At 52.8% G+C, this 20,268-nt stretch overlaps 7 protein-coding genes across 7 annotated transcripts; 4 read left to right on the plus strand and 3 right to left on the minus strand.

Annotated features, from left to right (window-relative positions):
- Positions 1-502: 502 nt before the first annotated feature.
- Positions 503-5,405, plus strand: QC763_603170 (uncharacterized protein). The gene is made up of 10 exons (XM_062914157.1): positions 503-1,420; positions 1,485-2,226; positions 2,630-2,816; positions 2,927-2,959; positions 3,092-4,007; positions 4,069-4,159; positions 4,212-4,393; positions 4,447-4,704; positions 4,761-4,859; positions 4,923-5,405. Exons 5-10 carry the CDS (start codon positions 3,109-3,111, stop codon positions 5,074-5,076), a joined length of 1,683 nt encoding a protein of 560 aa, XP_062762761.1. The 5' UTR covers positions 503-1,420; positions 1,485-2,226; positions 2,630-2,816; positions 2,927-2,959; positions 3,092-3,108; the 3' UTR covers positions 5,077-5,405.
- Positions 5,406-5,805: 400 nt separating this feature from the next.
- On the minus strand, positions 5,806-7,465 carry rio2 (Serine/threonine-protein kinase rio2). The gene is made up of 2 exons (XM_062914156.1): positions 7,156-7,465; positions 5,806-7,029 (listed from the first exon to the last, which is right to left on the minus strand). The coding sequence occupies exons 1-2, from the start codon at positions 7,216-7,218 to the stop codon at positions 5,848-5,850; spliced, it is 1,245 nt and encodes a 414-aa protein (XP_062762762.1). The 5' UTR covers positions 7,219-7,465; the 3' UTR covers positions 5,806-5,847.
- Positions 7,466-7,536: 71 nt separating this feature from the next.
- RPN1 (proteasome regulatory particle base subunit) lies at positions 7,537-11,139 on the plus strand. Its single transcript, XM_062914155.1, has 5 exons — positions 7,537-8,023; positions 8,086-8,156; positions 8,215-8,656; positions 8,718-10,747; positions 10,807-11,139. The coding sequence occupies exons 1-5, from the start codon at positions 7,894-7,896 to the stop codon at positions 10,831-10,833; spliced, it is 2,700 nt and encodes an 899-aa protein (XP_062762763.1). The 5' UTR covers positions 7,537-7,893; the 3' UTR covers positions 10,834-11,139.
- A 449-nt stretch (positions 11,140-11,588) lies between these two features.
- On the minus strand, positions 11,589-13,778 carry sec1 (syntaxin binding protein 1; the record flags this gene model as incomplete). Its single annotated transcript, XM_062914154.1, has 1 exon — positions 11,589-13,778. The coding sequence occupies one exon, from the start codon at positions 13,776-13,778 to the stop codon at positions 11,589-11,591; it is 2,190 nt and encodes a 729-aa protein (XP_062762764.1).
- Positions 13,779-15,424: 1,646 nt separating this feature from the next.
- On the plus strand, positions 15,425-17,207 carry QC763_603120 (uncharacterized protein; the record flags this gene model as incomplete). The annotated part of the gene is made up of 4 exons (XM_062914153.1): positions 15,425-15,649; positions 15,746-15,913; positions 15,990-16,426; positions 16,508-17,207. 4 exons carry the CDS (start codon positions 15,425-15,427, stop codon positions 17,205-17,207), a joined length of 1,530 nt encoding a protein of 509 aa, XP_062762765.1.
- Positions 17,208-17,272: 65 nt separating this feature from the next.
- Positions 17,273-18,055, minus strand: RIB7 (2,5-diamino-6-(ribosylamino)-4(3H)-pyrimidinone 5'-phosphate reductase; the record flags this gene model as incomplete). The annotated part of the gene is made up of 1 exon (XM_062914152.1): positions 17,273-18,055. One exon carries the CDS (start codon positions 18,053-18,055, stop codon positions 17,273-17,275), a length of 783 nt encoding a protein of 260 aa, XP_062762766.1.
- Positions 18,056-18,490: 435 nt separating this feature from the next.
- QC763_603100 (uncharacterized protein) lies at positions 18,491-20,255 on the plus strand. The gene is made up of 2 exons (XM_062914151.1): positions 18,491-19,576; positions 19,649-20,255. Exons 1-2 carry the CDS (start codon positions 19,431-19,433, stop codon positions 20,013-20,015), a joined length of 513 nt encoding a protein of 170 aa, XP_062762767.1. The 5' UTR covers positions 18,491-19,430; the 3' UTR covers positions 20,016-20,255.
- The last annotated feature ends 13 nt before the right edge of the window (positions 20,256-20,268 follow it).

Below are 20,268 nucleotides of genomic sequence, written 5' to 3' on the forward strand. Positions count from 1 at the left end.
TTCTTTCGTGGGCTAAATAGCGTCTCTAGTATTTGGGTTATTTGTTGAACTAGGTGCCCCTTTTAGCCCCCTTTTTCTACTCGCTGATGCCAAGCCGCTGGCACTCGCACATAAAAGTCGAACTTCATTTCATCCCGATGCCGACTGGAGCCAGAAATCGAAGCAGCAAATGGGATTTTCCAAGGAGTTGACACCAAAAAAAGAAAATCCAACGCACAGTATGAGAAAGGTAGGGAGAAAAAGCAAGATACAAGCGGTCGGGCGGTGCCTTGTCTCGGGACGGTCACGGTCTTGCTGCCTGTCTATGCAAGAAAACAAAACACGCATGTCAACAAAAAGAAGCAAACGAAGGATGGAATCCACGGGGCATTGCAGCGCACAACACATACATGCTGCAAGCAAGATGCAAAGGAAAAGTAAGAAGGCCCATATCCCACCACCTGTTTGGAAGGTTTTGACGATGGGGGTGGGTGGTGGACATCCAGTGGTGGTTAGGTAAGTCATGGTGTGGGAGCACCGGTGGAAAGCCACTGGGGAATTTCACTGCCCGGGGTTCGACCCCAGAGACATTTTTCTCGCAAGTGATTGAAACATTGATGAACCTACCTTACGCAACGGCCAATCGTCTTTTCTTTTTTCTTGTAACCTTGAGATGAGGGGGTTGAGGGGTGGGTGTGCATTCAGCAGCCGTCTGTCTATTCTGAATTCCAACCTCTCAGACCAAAATGCATATTGCATACAGCGAACCATCACGTTTTCGGGAAAAATGGACAGAGTGGGAAGAAATTCAAACCATCGCGCCACGCGAGTTCAACAGGCACACACATGCATATAACAGTGGAGAGAGAGAGGCGTGTTTCCAGAACGGTCAACGGCGATCTTGCTGGAGGGCTTGGATTTCGGGATAGAGTTATCTACACGCCCCCACCCCCCTCTCTCAGACCCTGCTCATTCATGTCCGCATATACACTCACATGCTAGATGTATGCCCACCATGGATCTCCTCTACTACCTGTGGCTGCCCACCCGGCAGGCTGCTTGTAGGTCGTGGTCCGCAGACTATGTGGCCTGTCATCGGAGCTCTGTTCCGTATGGCTGAAAGAGGATGGTGACCAAAACGTTCTTAAACCCCGACATTTGCTGCATCTCAGTCTTGGATCTGACGGTTGAAGTCCTCCTTTCTTTCTTCGTAGAGGACGAAAAGACCACACACACCAACTTCACATGCGAACCCCATCTATTGCTAGTTGAAGTCTCTTCCCTTCGGATTGTTGCCCTCCAGTATCCTTATCCAGTTCTTCATCTTCAGTCAATATTCTACGGACTGTCTGTTGCACACATCTTCTTTCGACAACATATTTTAGCCAGTCACAAGGTTGAGGCATAACTATCAGCGGCATCAGTATTCAAGAAGAAATTGGTACGTCATCATGTCAGCTTCTTACTGAGAGATCTTGGAAAGGGAGCGCTGATGACAGGAACAGCGAGAGATATCGGCACCGATCGAAAAGAAGCTCCAAAGTTTGGAAGGGCTGCCTCGTCTGGGTACTTGACCCGTGCTCGGCAAGCCACAACCCTACCAGTCCCGTTGTCGCCGTTCGGGGCCGTTTTATTCCACCGGGCAACTCATATTGTGGACGAGATAGATTCAAGCTGGAAGCCATACCCACGACGATCACAGCAGTTGGCAAGTGGCTTGTTGCAACACCAACTTCCAGGTTGTTGACTTCTCGATTAAGGGTGTGGACGTGTGGAACTGGGGAGCCACGTTTGGACGAGAGTTCGAGATAAGCAGGAACAAGATTCGACACACTACACGTTCGACATCCCACATTCTTGCAAGTAAAGAGCCTGATAGAAGGGTTTGCGTCATCACATGCTCCCGCAGGTTCTTTCCTAAAGGTGCTCCTTCCCCGTCCAAACAGAACAGCCCACCCAGTCACCTGGAGACGGGATCGCTCCCAGCTGGAAGTGAAGTGCAAGAGTATCATCCACCTGTCCCGCCAGCCTCGTCCGTAGCCATCCTGCGCCTTGAGCCTTGCTCTTTCCTCCTCAGAGTTTTCATCTCGACCGCCAACTTGGAAATCAGCATCTCTTTCGATTCCGACGGCACTCTCATCTCCCCCATCCCCCGCTCCCTCGGCACCGATACAGCATCGCTAGGCAGTAGCCATCACATTATCTTGCATCCGTACCTCACCTCCACCAGCTACTGCTATCTAGCCCGTAAGTCAATCTTCCATTTTAAGGTATCATTTCTGCCAGGAAAGCGCGAAAAAGGGCTTCTCAGTGGTTGTCTCCGCGATCCATTCTCCGCCTTACCCACCCTTTTGAGCTCGTCTGCGACCACCTGCCTGCCCTCAACGACCCGTGCCTTCCTCCAGGCCTCTCTGCCTGCTGTGTTTCAACAGCAGGAGTAGCATGTGGTTAGCCACAACATTTCACTTCTTGCGGGTCTCTCCTCGGTTCCCTCCTCGGTTCCATTCCCCAGGGCGGTGGCGGTCACTTACTTCACTTTACTTCACCCTGGTCGGTGTCATCCATCTTCCTCTCTTTTTAAAACATTCACCATCCATTCCCATCTCCCTGTTTTGGTCTCTTGTGGACTCTGCCTGATCTCTCGTTACAGCATCAACACACCAGTCAGACCCCGAATCTCTTCCATTCATCGCCGATAGCTCGATCTATCTCCTTACTCCAGCACTCGCTTTGCATTCAACAATTTGGCCTCTAACATTCTCCATCACTGAGTGGCTCGGTTTCTTGTATTCGCAGCATCTGTCGAATCAGCAGTACAAGACAAGATCATTTTGGAGGTGTGTGCGACTTTTCTCTTTCACTTCAGCGACTCTCCCTCATTATAGTTCTTCCTGGCGACAACTTAGCTTTTCTGTCCCATCGCATACTGACTCTTGTTTTGTTGCAGTGATCTCTTGATTCTTTCCCTCAGAATTTCAAGGTACGCGACAACGAACTCCTTCGTCCAATCTTCCACTTTCCTATTTTCTCTCGACCACCATCGACCTTGTCCAAGCCCTGGAGGCCATCTTAACATCCTGCCTGGGGAACACATCGTTAACCAAGTTTTCAGACTGTATTTTCGCAACCATGTCTCATTACCGCACCAACAACGGCATGTCCTCCGAGGCTGGCGGCAACCGTCAGGGTACATACTCGGCTTACTTGGGGGCCCAAGTTGGGCACAGCCAGCAGGGCTTACCTGGCTCTCATGTCCATCACCTTGGTCACAGCTCCGAGGGCATGGACTCCCTCGCGAGCCAGTTCGGTGCGATGAGTCTTCCACCCAGCAATGGCCACGGAGCCTCCAACATGTCGCAGATCCAGCAGCATGGATACATGACCGCCCAGGAGCAACCTGTCGCTTACCAGGGCTACTCAGTTCCTGTTCATGTCGGATTAGCCCCCGAGGCTGCCTATGGCTACAGCGTTTCTGGCCAGTATCCTGTTCAGGGGAATTACGCTCCTTTGCCTGTTCCGTACCACGCTATGCCCTATACCCCCGGTCGCGTTGCCTCTTATGCCGATCGTAGCAGCAGCGAGGTTCCCGCTTTGGAGAACCGCCGCGGCTCATACTCAACCACCGAGTCGACTCCGGCCACTCCTTTCTTTGGTAGCGCTTCGGAGCGTGGTGCTGGCTCCCGTGTTGCTGTCTTTCGTTCAAGCTACACGACCCCTTCTCCGGAGCAGGTTGTGATGCCCGGTACCGCTCCCAAGGCCTCCTCGCAGCCCATTGACGAGGAACTTTTGGAGTTGCTCAAGGTGAATCCAGCAATTCCCGAGGCTGTCCCGGCGGTCTTTACCCCGCCCACGCACATCAAGTCGATCGAGCAATGTCTCGAGAACCGCATTCACGGCAATCGCAATGTCTACATTCGCGGCTTGCACCCCACCACAGACGACGATTTGCTGCACCGCTATGCTTCTCGTTTTGGAACCGTTGAGCAGAGCAAGGCCATTATTGACACTGCCACTGGCGCTTGCAAAGGGTACGCTCCCTATCACCTCAGCTTCCCCCTGGTTGGACTTTTGACTAACATGTTTTCTCAGTTTTGGATTTGCCAAGTTCGCCGATGTCCGCGACTCGGAGAAATGCATTCGCGGGTTCTACCATCTTGGGTATGAGGTTGGCTTTGCTCGCGTAAGTTCACTATTGTTCCGCAGCCCTCGGTTCGTCCTAATCATGATCACAGGAGAGCTTCAATGCGAGACTGAAGGCCGAGGGCGACGAAGGTTCGACCAATTTGTACCTCTCCAACTTGCCCAAGCGTCTCAACGAGTCGGAGTTGAACGCCATTTTCACTGGTTATCATGTCGTGTCCAGCAAGATTCTTCGCGATAGCATGGGCAACAGCCGTGGCGTTGGTTTTGCTCGGTAGGTTCTTCCACACTGGCTGGTTGGGCAAGCAAGTTGCTAATTCCGTCTAGGTTCGAGTCTCGCGAGGAGTGCGAGCAGATTATCAAGCAGTACCATGGTGCCTCCATTGGAGACGAGGGCATGTTGATGCAGGTTCGCTACGCCGACACGCCGGCCCAGAAGGAGCTCAAGCGTATCACCGCCGAGCGTCGCCAATTCCGCACGAACGAGTACAACATTGGTGCTTATGGTACTGCAGATGTTGGCATTCACCCCAGCATCTACCAGCAGGCCCCTTGGACCCGCCGCGGTGGCGTGGGATCTGATATGTGAGTTGCTTTTCCCATACCACTCGACACGATTGCCTGACTAACCTTCCATGTAGTTCTTACGCTCCTCGCGTTCCTGTCCGCACTAGCATTGGTACTGCTAGTACGAACACGACTCCAGTCATGTCTCAGGGTCTTGGTCGCACCAACTTGATGTATGTCCAGCCCCCACGTCTTGTGGTTACTCTGGCTCAAGATGACTCACATGCTGTTTGCAGGCACAGCATCCCTTCAGTGACTGCGTCTTCGGATGATGGATCAGCCGACGAGGGCGTGACGGTGGTCGACTCTCCCACCGTCAAGAAGGGCAGCACCCAATCGTCGCCCACCATCAAGAAGGATACCGCCACCATCAAGAACGAGAAGGCGTAGAGGGATGCAAGTTGATCCCTGGACAACGACAACCACCATGTTGAAGTAAATTTCTGGAACGTTGACAACAGCTTTCATATCTCGAGAGATTCTGTTCCAGACAATATCGATTACGAGTTTATTGTCATTTCGGTTGGAGTGCGGCGGCCTTAGGTTTGTTTGGCGAGTGTTTGGGCTGACCCAGCACACATAATTACCTCTCTGCTATATTTAGTGGACGAAAACATGTTAGTCATATGGTTTATCAACTCGTTTTCAGAGAGGGTGGAGGACGGCAGCAAGAATTGTTTGTTTTGTTTCTGTGTCAATATTCTCTGGGAGATTCGGTGTAGTTTTTGTTAGCTTGGTAATCGACGAATGGAAGAGATCGATTTTAGCATTTTCGCAGGACAGATTTCGGTGATCATGTCTTTGATTGATTCCTGTTAGATTGCGACAAGTGTACATGTCCTGTCAGGCGCAATCCAGACAACTTGTGCAAAGAAACGTGAGGTGAAACTGCTTTGAGGAATGAAGACAGCGCATAGAGGACAACAGGAGCCAACATGGGAGTTCAGAGAGTAGAAGTAATGAGATATGCGCAGTGCTATGAGAAGATAATGGAAGTAATACAGACAAGAAAAGAAGTGGGTGATACATGTCAAGGCCATAGCTATAGACAGAGCTCAGTACCGTCATAGCTGAATGATGGGAACAAGGTTATGTGTTGGGAGGTTGTAGCAAATCAACTTGGGGGTTTCCTCATTTTTTATTTTTGGGGGATTACCCTACTTACGTCTTGTTATTTATACTCAGTTTCTTCATCCCTTGTTCAGCTCCTGATTTTGACGGAGATTGAAACCCGATGACTATTGATGGTTGTCCTTCCTTCTCTTTCTCAGCTGTGTTCGCCTCTTCTCCCTCCTTGTCTTCTTCGTCCTCATCCTCGTCATCATCATCTTCCTCGTCATCTGATGGCTCGAACGCCTCTGGATTCTGCAGCTTCTCCTCCTCGTGCTGCCTGATAGCCGCCTCGAGGTCCTTGGCCATCTTCTTTGTGATACCCGACGCCTCCAGCGTGGCGTCTAACCTCTCAAACCCGTCTCTTCCAACCGTCTTTTTGACATCCTTGTAAAAAGGGCCCGGAGTGGTGGGCTTGAAGTGAAATCGGCGCTCGAAAAAGATCTTGACGCAGTTGATGTCGCGGTCAAAGTACATTTCCGCATTCACATGCTCCATGGAGATCATCTGCGGAAAGTCGATGACGACAGGGACAAGCGTGATTTCTTCGGTTCCCGTTTCCGGGTTGGTGGAGACGTCCTCCCGGATGAGGATGTTGAACTCGTTGTAGTCGCCGTGGATGAGGCCGTGCTTAGCCAGGCGGAGGTAGAGTTCTATGAGCGAGGCGTAGAGGGCTGCCGGGTCGGGGACGGAGGAGATTTGGCGGAGGGGGGGCGCGTCGACGAGTGACATGACGATTGTGTGGCGGGAGTGGGCGATGGGGGTGGGCACGGGGATGCCGGCGGAGTGGAGGGCGGAGAGGAAGGCGTATTCTTTGCGGGCGGCGAGGGTGGAGAGGTACATCCAGGAGCCGGAGGCGTTCTTTTTGAGGTAGTCTCTATTGGTTTTTACGGTGCGGAAGGAGATGCGGCCGAGGCGGTGGATTTTGAGGATTTGCTGGGCGCCGGTGTGGTCGGCTACGAGCATGATGTCGGATTCTTTGCCGACGCCTACACGGGTGCCGACGGAGTAGATGTGCTTTTTTTGGGAGTGGGTGTGGAGGGCTAGGTAGTCTAGGCCGCCGTAAGTGAGGCGATAGCCGTCGTATTTGGCTTCTTTCATCTTGGCAATGAGGGAGGTTTTGGCGAGGGTGGAGATGCATTTGGAGACGAGGGAGGAGCCGCCTTTGAGGCGGGAGAAGCGCTCGATGATGGGGACGGGGACGAGTTCGTGGTTTTTGGAGCCTTGTTCGACCTATGGTGGTGGTTAGTTGAGGTGACTGTGAAGGGATGGGATAATGGGGTTCATAGGGGGGTGGTCCGTTGAGGCCAGCAAGGTACATGATGCTGGTCTTGGGGGTTTGAAGGAGGGGCAACTTACAGCTGCGAGGACCTTCCAGTCCTCCGCCGTCAGATGGCGCATAGCCCGTGTGTCCAACTTCATGGTTGAGACTTGACTGATATCACCTTATAAAGGCTGTATTGTAAAGCAGTAGTTTCCCAGGATGAGTTCAGAGGCCAGGGTGGGATATCAAATGCGCGCCGGATTCCCTTCAGTGATGTCTGTCAGTGCCCCTCCATTGCATTGCGCTGTGCCCACCAAAAATTCATGGCCCGTCATGAGTGATAAGATCTTTGATAAGATTAGATATGAACCCAGAATAGCCCCGCCTGGGCACGAGGGTTTGACGAGGGAAACGGAATTTGTATTTACCGGAAGATTCTTGGCGGGCGGTGAGTTGACCTCACCTGTCAAGGATCTGGGAGACAAGGGTCGAGCTTAGCTCAGTGGAGCACTGGCCACTCAGGTTGGGCCCGCCTTGTGTCCCAGTGCCAGGCGGCCAAGCAGTGTCGCGTAACCAGCAAGCTGCCTGCCCGTCTCAGCATCAACGGGAAGAATTGCTAAGCTTTCTTCCATCTCCGACTCCAACACCGACATTATTCAACTGCTTACGAACCATTGCCATTCATTACAGATTACTGCCATACTGGGGGATTTGCGGCGCCTTATTCAACCCGTCAACTACCAGGAAACCTCCCCTCACTTTTGACCCCCGCCACCTTCCGCAGGCCCAACGGAGCTTGACAACATCCCATCCCTTCACACATAACCGCAACCATGGCGCAGGACAGCGACCTGTCGAAGACCGCCGACAAGGGCAAGGGGAAGGCTGTAGATGACGAGACACAGAAGGACAAGGTCGCTCAGCCTGTGGAGAATGGAAAGAAGGATGATGACAAGGCTGAGAGTGCGTTGACATTTGCATGGGCATCATCGACAGCAGAAGCGCTTGCTAACACCATGGTATAGCTTCAGAAGAGCTTAGCGAGGAGGACCAGCAGCTGAAGAACGAGCTTGATATGATCGTTGAGCGGCTGACTGTGCGTTGCCATTTGATTGTCCCTGTTGCTGTGGAACATCTACTTAACTGTCTAACAGGAATCCGATACGTCCCTCTACAAGCCAGCATTGGAGGCTCTAGGGAGCTCGATCAAGACCTCAACCTCTTCTATGACAGCTGTGCCGAAGCCCTTGAAGTTTTTACGTCCACATTACGAGACCCTGACGAAGCTCTACGATGAATGGCCAGCGAGCGATGACAAGAACTCCCTTGCCGATGTGCTCTCGGTGATCGGCATGACCTTTTCTGACGAAGACCGCCAAGATACTCTCAAGTACCGATTGCTTGCGCCCACGCAAGATATCGGCTCATGGGGTCATGAGTATGTTAGGCATCTTGCTCTGGAGATCGGCGAGGTCTACGGGAAGCGCATTGCCACCGATGAGCCAACAGCGGACCTTGTGGACCTTGCCTTGGCCTTGGTTCCCCTGTTTCTCAAGAGCAATCAGGAGGCCGATGCTGTTGATCTAATGAGCGAGCGTAAGACTTGCCTCCCTCGATTTTTCTTAGGAACCCGGAAGGCTAACATCATCGCTCATAGTCGAGATTATCGAAGAGCTGCCAAAGTTCGTGGACGAGAACACATATGGAAGAGTCTGCTTGTACATGGTGTCCATGGTCAACCTGCTCACATACCCCGACAACGAACAGTTCCTCCGTGTAGCCCATGATATCTACAAGACCTACAAGCAGTACACACAGGCCATGGTGCTTGCCATCAGACTCAACGACCTTGAACTCATTGAAGCCGACTTCCAAGATGCCCCTGATCTGGCGCTCAAGAAGCAGCTTTCCTACTTGATTGCGCGCCAAAGAATATGGCTCGACAGCGATAAGACCGATGACGAGGAAATTCAAGAGTGCCTCTCTAACGTCAAGCTTCCCGATCACTTCAAGGCCCTGGGCAAGGAGCTTAACATTCTCGAGCCCAAGACCACCGAAGACATCTACAAGAGCCACCTCGAGAGCAGCCGCGTCGCCGGCCTGACCAACTTTGACTCGGCCCGCCACAATTTGGCTGCCGCATTCGTCAACGGGTTCGTGAACGCAGGCTTCGGAAACGACAAGATGATGCTGGTTGCAGGCGACAAGGAGAGCTGGGTATGGAAGACAAAGGATGAGGGTATGATGTCCACAGTGGCCTCTCTGGGCACGCTTCTCATGTGGGACATCGAGAATGGGCTTGATCAGGTAGATAAGTACACCTATCTTGAGGAGGAGCCAATCCAGGCCGGTGCTTATCTTGCAATTGGCATCATGAACTCTGGCGTTCGGTTGGACTCTGAGCCTGCCATGGCTCTTCTTGCAGACAACGACAAACTTGCCCACAAGAACCCGCTGATCAGGGTATCGGCGATTATGGGATTAGGTCTTGCTTATGCTGGGTCTAACAAGGCAGAGCTTTTGGACTTCCTGTTGCCCATCATCACCGATACGACTCAGCAGATGCGGGTATCCGCCATGGCTGCTCTTGCGTGCGGGTTGGTATTCGTGGGCTCTTCTAACCCCGAAGTTACCGAGGCCATTATCACCACGCTCTTGGACGATGACCGCAAGGGTCAACTCACCGACAAGTGGACACGATTCCTTGCTCTTGGCCTGGGTCTTTTGTTCTTCGGGCGCCAAGAGGAGGTGGATGTCATTCTGGAGACTCTCAAGGCGGTCGAGCACCCGATGGCGAAGCCTACCTCTGTCCTTGCTTCGATCTGCGCTTGGGCCGGAACTGGTGCTGTGTTGAAGATTCAGGAGCTGCTCCACATTTGCAACGAGCACTTGGAGGAGTCAGAAGAGAAAAAGGGCGACGAGCTCTTGCAGGCCTATGCTGTTCTCGGTATCGGTATTATTGCGATGGGTGAGGATGTCGGCCAGGAAATGGTTCTCCGGCAGTTCGGCCACCTCATGCACTATGGCGAGGCCAACATTCGCCGAGCCGTACCCCTGGCTATGGCTCTTGTCAGCCCAAGTAATCCCCAGATGAAGGTGTACGATACACTTTCTAGATACAGTCACGACAACGATAATGATGTTGCCATCAATGCCATCTTTGCCATGGGTCTGGTCGGTGCCGGTACCAACAACGCCAGGTTGGCTCAGCTTCTGCGCCAGCTTGCGAGCTATTATCACCGGGATCAGGAAACCCTCTTTATGGTCCGCATTGCGCAGGGTCTTGTTCACATGGGCAAGGGCACACTCTCCATCAACCCCTTCCACACCGATCGCCAGATTCTGTCGCGGGTATCGGCTGCTGGTCTCCTCACTGTTCTTGTGGCGATGATTGATGCCAAGCAGTTCATCACCTCGGACTCGCATTATCTGCTTTACTTCCTTGTCACAGCTATGCATCCACGCTTCCTTGTAACGTTGGACGAGAACCTCAAGCCATTGACTGTCAACGTGCGCGTTGGTCAGGCTGTGGATGTGGTTGGCCAGGCTGGTCGCCCCAAGACGATCACTGGGTGGCAGACACAGAGCACGCCAGTGTTGTTGGCGCATGGTGAGCGTGCTGAGTTGGAAGATGAGGAGTATATTAGCTTGAGCAGTACCCTGGAGGGTCTGGTTATTCTGCGCAAGGTAAGCATTTCCGGTTAACTTTCCCATTCTTCCAGGAGGCTGACATGCTTTTCTTACAGAACCCCGATTGGGAATCAGGCAAATAAGGGTCTTGTGTCAGCGGAAGGGTAGGGTAGGGTATTTGGTGGTTTCTAGCAATAGGTTTTTCTTACCTACCTCGCAAAGTGATAGAGGAGGCGAAAAGAGGGCTTTAATGCGACACTACATTGTACAGTACAAATAAAGGATTGGACTTGCTGAGCGTTCAAGCAAATTGAAGCGCAAGTCGAATTGCCCTTGTAGGTCTCCAACCTATTTTGATTTCAAGATACAGCCTCACACCTCCATTGCCATAAGCTATATCACCAAGCCATTGCCAATCCTGCTAACCTCCCCTTTTCTTTTTATCTCCCGCAAAACTCAACGCGATCTGCTTTCATTGTCATCTGCTTCTCTTCTCCTTGTTGGTAAGAGAGAGATATTTTGTGAGATTGGCGGACGGAGTGCTATGATGCTCAGGAGAACACAGAAACCACACTATCACACATGGCATCATCTTGACGGACACGTCGAGTATTGAGATCCGAACTACCCGTTTCCATGTCAAAATTCAATTCAACCCACGACGACGCTAAACGCCCTGCTGTGAGGTTTCACAAGGTATTTGTTCTTGACAAGAGAAAAGAGCAGCGGGATATGAACCCGCAATATGACGCACAGACATAGACGCAACGAGAGAGAGAAAGAGAGGAAAAAAGACAGATTCCATACAGACAGGACCCAACAACCTTATCCCCATCCCCATTTTCAATCACACAACAAGCTCCCTCTCTCCTCCTTTTCTTCCCTTCCATCCTATCACCTATTTATCCTTCTTAATCCCAAAAATATTCCTCTTCTTCTTCTTCTTCTCCTTATCCTCCCCCATTCCCACCGAAGCCCCTGTAGCAGTACTACTCGTCCTCTCATGGCCCCCACCTCCCCCCGACGGCCCCCCTGGGCCACTACTCAACGTCATCTGCCCCAACGCCTTCGTCGGCGGCCTAGGACCCCCAGGGGGCATCTGCCCCCCCATTCCCATCCCTGGCGCCCCACCCCCGGGTTGCGGCGGCCTCACCTGCTGCTGCGGTGGCGGCGCCGGCCGTTCAAACAGATGCGCGGGCGCCTTCTTGGGGGGCTCATCCATCGGCAGCTTCAACCTCCTCCTATCCGACTTCAGATGCCGCAAATCTTCGACGAATTTATTCGGCGTCTGCATGTGCGACGTAACCAAGTAAACATCCCGATTGTGTTTTTCGGATACTTCATAGCAGGCTCTAGCTTCGGAATACGTCGCTCCACCCGCGACAAAAACAATGATGCGCTGTCGGTTTTCAACTTGGCGGCGGTTGGCAGAAGCCCACCTCGGAGCGGCAGAGCGGAGGGAGCCCTGGGTTTGAAACGCGTCATCCGCCTGTCCGCCTGCTTGGGGTGGGATGACGTAAGGGAAGGAAGTCTGATCCAAGGTTCCAGAGCAGAGGTCTTCAAGCATGTGTTTGACCGCTGGTTCGAATCTCGAAAGGGCATATTCCTCGCTCTGGACAGCGGTTTTCGTATTAGGGGGGAAGAGAGGGGTGTTGGGTTGACGTGGGGGGACCTCTTTGAGTTGAGTTTTCAGGGGGCGAGCACCGAGTAATTCGAGGTTTTCTATCGCTGCCTTGTCGGTACTTTCTCTCGATCGTTGCAACGATGCATGCCATAACAACCGAAGAAGATCCTGGTCGATCATCCCGTCGCGGTAGAGGGCGTACAGCGCCACGAGCCGGAGACGGTCGGTGGGGGCAACGTCTTGGTCGTCTAGCAGACGAACAACTTGGTCGAGGATATTTTTGGGCTTCTTGAGGTCTTCGTCGAGGCCGGTGGCGAGGGTTTGTTCCACTGAGGCCACCTCGGAGAGCTTGAACTTTTGGAAGATGTTCATGGCTTCTTGCGCCATGGTAAGATGTAGACTATAGGCTTGCTTCATCTCTTGGAACTGAGGAAGGCCGGCCAACATATCTCGAATGTCGTTGAGGCTGGTCTCGTTTTCGTTCTTTCCGGCGAAGTTGGGGTTTTTCGCGATGAAACTCTTGAAGTCTCCCATCAACTTCGCGATTGTATCCGCCATGTGCTTGTGCCTGTTGTCCACCCATAACTTGTCTTTCTCGGTTATCTCCACATCCTTCTCTTCGGCTTGGGGTAACCCTTCGTTGATCACCATATGATAGGTAACTGTTCCGTTTGGTTGCTCCCTGAGCGGTAGTACATCGTGGATGAATGATTGGTAGGAGAACTCGTGAAGTAACGGCGCCATCAGATCCATAGACCGGTCCGTGATTAGCAACACTGACTGAGGCCGGGTAGTTTGTGGCGGAAAGTTCTGGTCCACTTTTTGTAGCCGCTCGATCTCGTTTTGAAGGAAGCGAGCCAGGTGAAAGGAAAGAACTCCAGCTTCATGGGTCGCGGTCTGCGGCGCATAGTAGCGTATCCTCGGTGCTTCTCCAAGTGTGTGGCAGACAGAAGCTATCTTTTGCGCCAACGTCGTCAAGTGCCGTGCTACTAGATCATTGCAACTGGGGTTATATAGCACTTGAAAGCTGGACGGGTCTTGGAAGGTAACCAAGTGTGATTCTCGGGGGTAGAAGTCGACGAAGAGGTTTTGAGGGGGAGCTGCTATTTGCCTCCGGGCAGCATCAACACGCCGTGCTAGGGCATCGGGCAGAACCCCGGTCCATATCAAAAACGCACTTCGGTAGCGGCGGCGTTCGAAATCGGCCATGAGGCAATCGACGGCAAATGGTGTAGGCGATATCACGTAAATTGCGTCCATGGTTGGATTGGGCTCCCGGCGCTCCTCGATCCTCTCGATGTTCGCGATATTATGGTTGAGAATGTCATCTTCGTTGACGGTGGTGTCGAGAATCGCCTGTGTCGTCTCATCGAGCACCAAAACCTTCCAATCTCCTCGGGTGGTATTACGAATGATGTCGATGATGGACTTTTGGTGCTCCTTGATTATCGAGACTCCCTCCATTGCGGGCGCGATCAGGCCGGACCCTGGTTCAAGTTCTCGGCACTCGGCAAGGTGCTAGGATCTGGGGTGTCTCGAAGACTGTACGGAAGGGTTGCCGGTCAGGAATTTAGTTTCGCAATCAAGCAGCGCCAGACAGGAGCAGAGGCAGGATTTCTGAGGTTGCGATCAAGCCGAAACTCGAAACACGAAGCGCAAGTTGGGCCTACTGCAAGACGTCCCCACTACAACTGCCAGCAACAGGATCGCGGCGCGTGCCACCCGCCGAGCCTCCTGCAGCCCAGAACCCTAACCCTTTCGAGCTAGGCATTTAGGTATTGGGATCCATTTTATCGATAAGCCCCCGCATTCTTCAGTGGACCTTTAACCACAGCCAAGGAAATGGTTTGGCAATGATCTCATTCCCAGACTCCATTTCAGTTTCTTCGGGCTTTGCTGTAAACCAGCCTCCTCAACAGTTTGAGGCGAATAGATATACGAGAGTGCTGCCTAGATTTTTATCACCATATCAAAAGCATTCAACATGACCCAGAGACCTGGTTACCGGACGGCTGAGGTTCCATTCTTCAAGCACGGTGCACCGGGTGCAGTTTTGGTGGGTGCTGGGCACTGGCCTTGCTGCACCACTACGGCGCGGGAACCCTTGGCTCCGATCGAGTTCCATAGCCCAGCCCCCTCGCAGTCGATTGCCGTAGGGTGCCGTGAGTCTGCCAATTGGTCTCCCCCGATTAATGATCACAGATATTCCGACAGCTTGGAACCGACATTATGAGCCGCAATGCGGGCTTTGCGTAACGGCATGGGAAAGAGGTGTTTTGGTGATAACCTCGGGAGCAATAACATCGTGAGATGGCCTGGTGAAGCATCAACCCGCCTCCCCCTCGACGACGGCGTTTCGACGCCGATCACCAGGCCGGCCCAATGTTTGACCGAGCTACAGAAACCGTACATGAGCCCTCCGGTCTGCGGGGAAGCCGGAAATACATGAAAGACTCCCAGGATCATCTTCCCTCCATGATCCCATCGAACCACCAGACCGCTTCACAAGCACAGCCCACCGTTGCCCACGTTGCGTACCTTGACCTTGCTCTCAGGAGAGACGAAAGCGGCCGCTATCCCTCGTCTGTTTTTCACTACTTCTTCATTACCGCATGTCACACATGGCTGGTGATACGACTGCATCACTGGCTTGGCCTTGACAATGTCCCTCCAATCGACAAGGCTTCTCGCTTGCCATTTCCTGCATGCTTCTCTTATCAGAATGTAAGTTGTCGGTGAACCCCACCAGAAACTAGGATCTTAGCTCTTCGATCCCCTGTTTGCTCATATTAGACGCATACATGGGACATGACCTACATGACAGAACTGTGAATGTCATGGGGAGGAGCGCAAGAATTCCACCATGCAAGAATTCATGAGTGAATATGCAAATGAGGATGCTAGACCCGCTTACCCACTAGCAATGGGAGCAACAGGATGAGGATGGGATGGTCTCTTAAGGGCGGGTGTTCCCCACGGCTTAACTAGAAAATACAATCGTACTCTTGTCCTGTGTCCTTCTCTCGCGACCCCAACGTAGTCTTGACACTTGTTGCTGCCCTCGACCTCTTGTGTTCACTTACGGGACACAACCGTCCCAATCGCCCATCATGAGTCACTCTCAGGACTCCGACCTCGAGAGACAGGAGCCTCACACCTTCAAGAGCGCCCTGACATCCTTCCTCACCGTCAAGGATGGCGAGGTCTACGAGACTCATCCTGACAAGAATCCCAAGTGGTACCAGAAGCTGCTTGACATCGGCGTCGAAGAGAATGGCATCAAACCAGTACCCCTTGAGCAGCGGACGTGTACGCAGTACAACAACTTGTTCACGGTCTTCTTCACCTGTCTTCTCTGTTTACTTCCGTGGGTCCATTTTCCCGTATTCCTGTCAGCATGGACCTCACTAATCCGAAGGATCTGGCCCCAGTATCCCAACCGGCATGCTCGCCACGTTGGGCATGGGCATGAACTTGAGGGACGCCTCTCTCGTCATCGTTTTCTTTGCCATGTTGACTTGCATTCCACCTGCCTTTATGGTGATTGGTGGCATGGAGACTGGGCTAAGGCAGTTGATTCAAGCGAGATATTCCTTTGGGTACGTAATGCTCACCCTTCCTCCCCTATTTATCATTTTTCCTCTTTCTATCTGGTCAAAATACTAACCAGCCTAGCCGCTACCTCGTCACCATCCCCCTTCTCCTCAACGCTGCCACTCTAACTGGCTTTTCCTTGCTCTCAGCCGTGGTAGGCGGCCAAACCCTCGCCTCTCTCAACCCAGATCAGCTTTCGGTCAACATCGGTATTATCATCACCTGTCTTGTCTCCTTTGCCGTCTCCCTCTTTGGCTTCAAGGCAGTCCACTTCTGGGAAAGATGGACCTGGATCCCCAACCTCATCGCCATTGCCATTGCCTTGGGCTGTGGCGGCAAGTATCTTCACCTGCAGACAAACAACCCACCGGCAACCGCTTCTCAGGTCATGACGTTGGGTGCTCTGATCGCGGGGTATTTCATTACATTTGGAGGCACGGTGTCAGATTACAGCATCTACCACAAACCAAACGTTGTGTCTCGGTAAGCCTCCCCCTTTTCTTCTCTATCCAGACAACGTCAAAACACTGCCCGTCTTGTGTTCTCCTAAAGCATCCCACACCGAGTTTCTAACCACCCTTGTCCCCGCCAAATTCCAGATTCCGCGTCTTCGCCTACACCTACTTCGGCCTCCTCCTCCCGTCGGTCCCCCTTCTCATCCTCGGCGCCGCGATAGGAGGCTGCTCCCCCAACGTACCCTCCTGGTCCGCCGCCTACGCCACCACAGGAATAGGAGGCATCTTGTACCAAATGCTCGTCCCCGTCCTCGGCAACTTTGGGAAATTCATCCTCGTCCTTTTGGCCCTCTCCGTCATAGGAAACATTGCCATCTCGATGTACTCCATCAGCGTCAACCTCCAGCAGCTCCTGCCGTTTTTCGCACAAGTTCATCGGTTTTTCTTTATTTTTGTGGCCATGGGACTGTTGATTCCGTTTGCGATCAAGGCGGCTGAGGCGTGGGAGGAAAGTTTGACGAACTTCCTCGCGGTGATTGGGTATTGGGCGGGATGTTTTGATGCGGTTGTCATAATAGAATTGGTGGTGTTTAGAAAGGGGGATTATAGCAGTCATGATCACAAGATCTGGAATGTTGGACGGAAATTACCGCCGGGGGCGGCGGCGCTGGGAGCGAGTTTGTTGAGTTTGGGATTGGTGGTTCCGGGAATGGCGGCGCCGTGGTATACGGGCCCGTTGGCGAAGGTTACGGGGGATATCGGGTTTGAGAGCGCTTTTGTCGTGACGGGGTTGGGGTATTTGGTTTTGAGGTGGGTTGAGATCAAGGTGGTGGGACATGTTTAATTTGTTTAAATGGCATACTTGGCATGTATATGCCTAAACAGACAGTCAGCCTAGTATTAGCTGGCTCAACTGCGCAAAATCCTCCCACAAAGCACAACGTCTTCGCCGTGAGGTTGCCAGGATACATCCCGCAGCTTCAGTTGTGACGTCTGTCCTTGTTGTCGTGAGGGTGAGACTACCACCCCGCCTTTGCCGAGCCAAGTTGGGGCGATGGTGATGATTACCGAGTCGACGAGGCGGTTCTCTGGGTCGATGAGGAGAGAGTTGATCACCTCCCCTCCTCCCTCTACCATGACACTTCTCACTCCTTGCTCCCCCAAAACACTTAACACATCCCCCCATTTAAACCTCCCGTCCTCCCCCGTTTCCAAAAACAAAAACTTGCCCCCTACACGTTCCAGCAACTCTCCCCGTTCCTTGGTCTCCCCTCCCCTCTTAGTCACCACCCAAGGGCCCTTCCCCTTAAACTCAGCCGCTAGACGGATTACCTGGCTGTCCTCGGTGAAGTCCCAGCGACCCTTTGGGTCGAGGATGATAGGGCGGGGTTGTTGGTCGAGAGAGGTGATGCTTCCTAGCCGGGAGTTGAGGGCTGGGTTGTCGACGAGTGCGGTGGTGCACCCGACGAGGATGGCGTTGTGGCGGGTGCGGAGGTAGTGCGTCATTGATTTGGAGTAAGGGCCGGAAAGGGTTGTGCGGACGCCTGGGGCGAGGGAGAGGGACGCATCGAGGGAGGTGGCGTAGGTGAGGGTTAGGTGTGGTTTTGAGCTTGGAGAGGGGGAGGTAAGAGGGAGGTAGGGTTCTAGGGGTGGAATGGAGGTGGGGGGGAAGGAGAGGGTTTCGCGGGTCATTTTTATATTGGGGGTATGATGTGGTAGATGCAAGTGGTGGTGTATAAGCGACCAAAAGGCCTCAAGTTGCTGGCTGTGGTGATTCACCCCTGCCAAGAAATAAGGGGTAAGACAATCGGTCAGAAAAAAAGCCGGTGGCGTAACCTTGACCGGGCATCAGAGCCAACGGAGGTGAGGCGGTCTCGATCGGCCAGTGCAAATACCGGCGATGACTGCAAAGGCGGGTTGCTGATGCGATGATGCCACACAAAGAGCAATCATGATCAGTTGTCAATCAAGAGGCCGCCGATGACAGCAGTCACTGGCAGCTGGCAGTGTAGCTTGTGCAGAAGCAAGGAGCAATCAACGTGGGGTTCATAACTTGCATTAAATGCCACGAGGTTGCAGCGATGGCTTGTGGATAACTCCTCATCAAACACTCCACTCTATCCTTCTCGAAGGCAAGGCTTACTCGCTGACACGAACGCCATAGACGCTCTCATATGATAGACGCTGGTTTCACTCACGCTCAAAACTTGATTTAGCTACATGGATAAGAGATGGTTGACGACGCTTCGTGGCGCAGCCGCCGGAGATATCGCGCAACCACCAAGTTCTAGAATGCAGAGTGTCAATCTTCCAAAATGTAGTGGCACATGATAGGGGACCTGAATGAGACACCCAGGGTTTGACCGGAGCAGAACATCAGGCTCTGAGAGCAACCCTCCCGAGGCTCCCGTGATTTGCCATTGAATCCCGTTCTTTGTCCGTGGTTGACACATTTGTCGAGCTCTCCCTTGGTTCCCCTCTTCTCTTCGTCTGGTCGTTTGCTCTCCACCACCTGGAATTGAATTACTGCAAAAAGAAACACGGATCGTCCGAGTATCTCTCAAGTATCATCTGTACGCGTTAGCTTGAGGCTTGAGGCCAGCTGCGCACCTGACCTGTGTCCTATAACTCAGCGCACTCTTGCCCCGCACCCCGGAAGCGGGACTTGCGCCTCGTCACCCGCGACCGTTCCATCCAAATTTCAGATTTCGACCCGAGCGAACAACAAAGTTTCCCACCCTGGTCATCGCCACGCAAGGACAAACCTTGATAAACCGAACCACCCCCATCTTCTTTACCTCGCTTAATTTGGCTATCGCAAACTCCTTCCCCGAACTCCCCTATTTTATTCACCACAACAAGCAAACCAAACTCCAGTCGCCCCTCCGATTTCGCATCGTCGTCGTCGCTGTCGCGGATCGCCTAATCATCGTCGTCCATCAATCAAATCCGTCAATCACCATGTCGCAAAAGCACGATCAGCCTCCCGCCTACGGCGCTCCTCCCCCCGGCGCTCCCCAGCAGGCTTACTACCCACCCCAGGGCGGCCCTCCTCCTCAGGGTCCCTATGATCAGCAACAGCCTTACTACCAGCAGGGCCCTCAGATGGGCTATGGCCAACAGCCACCTCCCGGCGCGTATTACCAGCAGCAGGGCCCGTATCCTCCTCAGGGACAGTATTACCCACCGCAGCAACAAGAGAAGAAGGGACCTGTGAGTGAACCCGACTGATATCCGCGCGTCGCGCAGATGCAGAATGCCGATATTGACTGACTTCGATGGTAGGGTTTCTTCGAGGCGTGCTTGGCCGGTATGGCGTGTTGCTGCTGCTTGGACATCTTGTTCTAAACGAACACGACCAATAAATACAACAACAATAAAACAGCGACAGAAGACAAAAAAGCAGGAGATGGAAATTTTGTCAGCACGATGGAGGAAGGTGATCCTTTATGTATGCCGCGCAGCGGGGGGGGGAGCTCCGATGCGATTTTCCCGATCCTTGTACGCGGACCACCACCTGCAAGACACCATGCAGACCGGCGAATTCAACAAACGGCGCAGCAGGGCCAGGCATACGGTACTTCTTCTGAGAGCTTGCGGCGGCGAAACAGGGAGGATAGCGGTTTTACATATCTCTACCAGGAAGCAATGAACACATGGGGCGTACCGGGGGGTTGCATTTCTCTAGGTTGTGATACGGGAGCACAACGCATAACATAACATGATGCGCACTGAGGGGGTTTTCTAGGATGTTACGATGTGGAATATGTTGGCTATTCTGGAACTGGGGATTATTTGTTTACTTATCATTTGTGTAATGAGTCGCTAAGGTGGCTTTAGTTCTTTTTAGTCAAGGCATGAAGTTGGAAGTAATAGAGTGTCAATTTCTGAGATCAACATACCAA

Source organism: Podospora pseudopauciseta, chromosome 6 (assembly GCF_035222475.1).
Source record: "Podospora pseudopauciseta strain CBS 411.78 chromosome 6, whole genome shotgun sequence".
Taxonomy (NCBI): domain Eukaryota; kingdom Fungi; phylum Ascomycota; class Sordariomycetes; order Sordariales; family Podosporaceae; genus Podospora; species Podospora pseudopauciseta.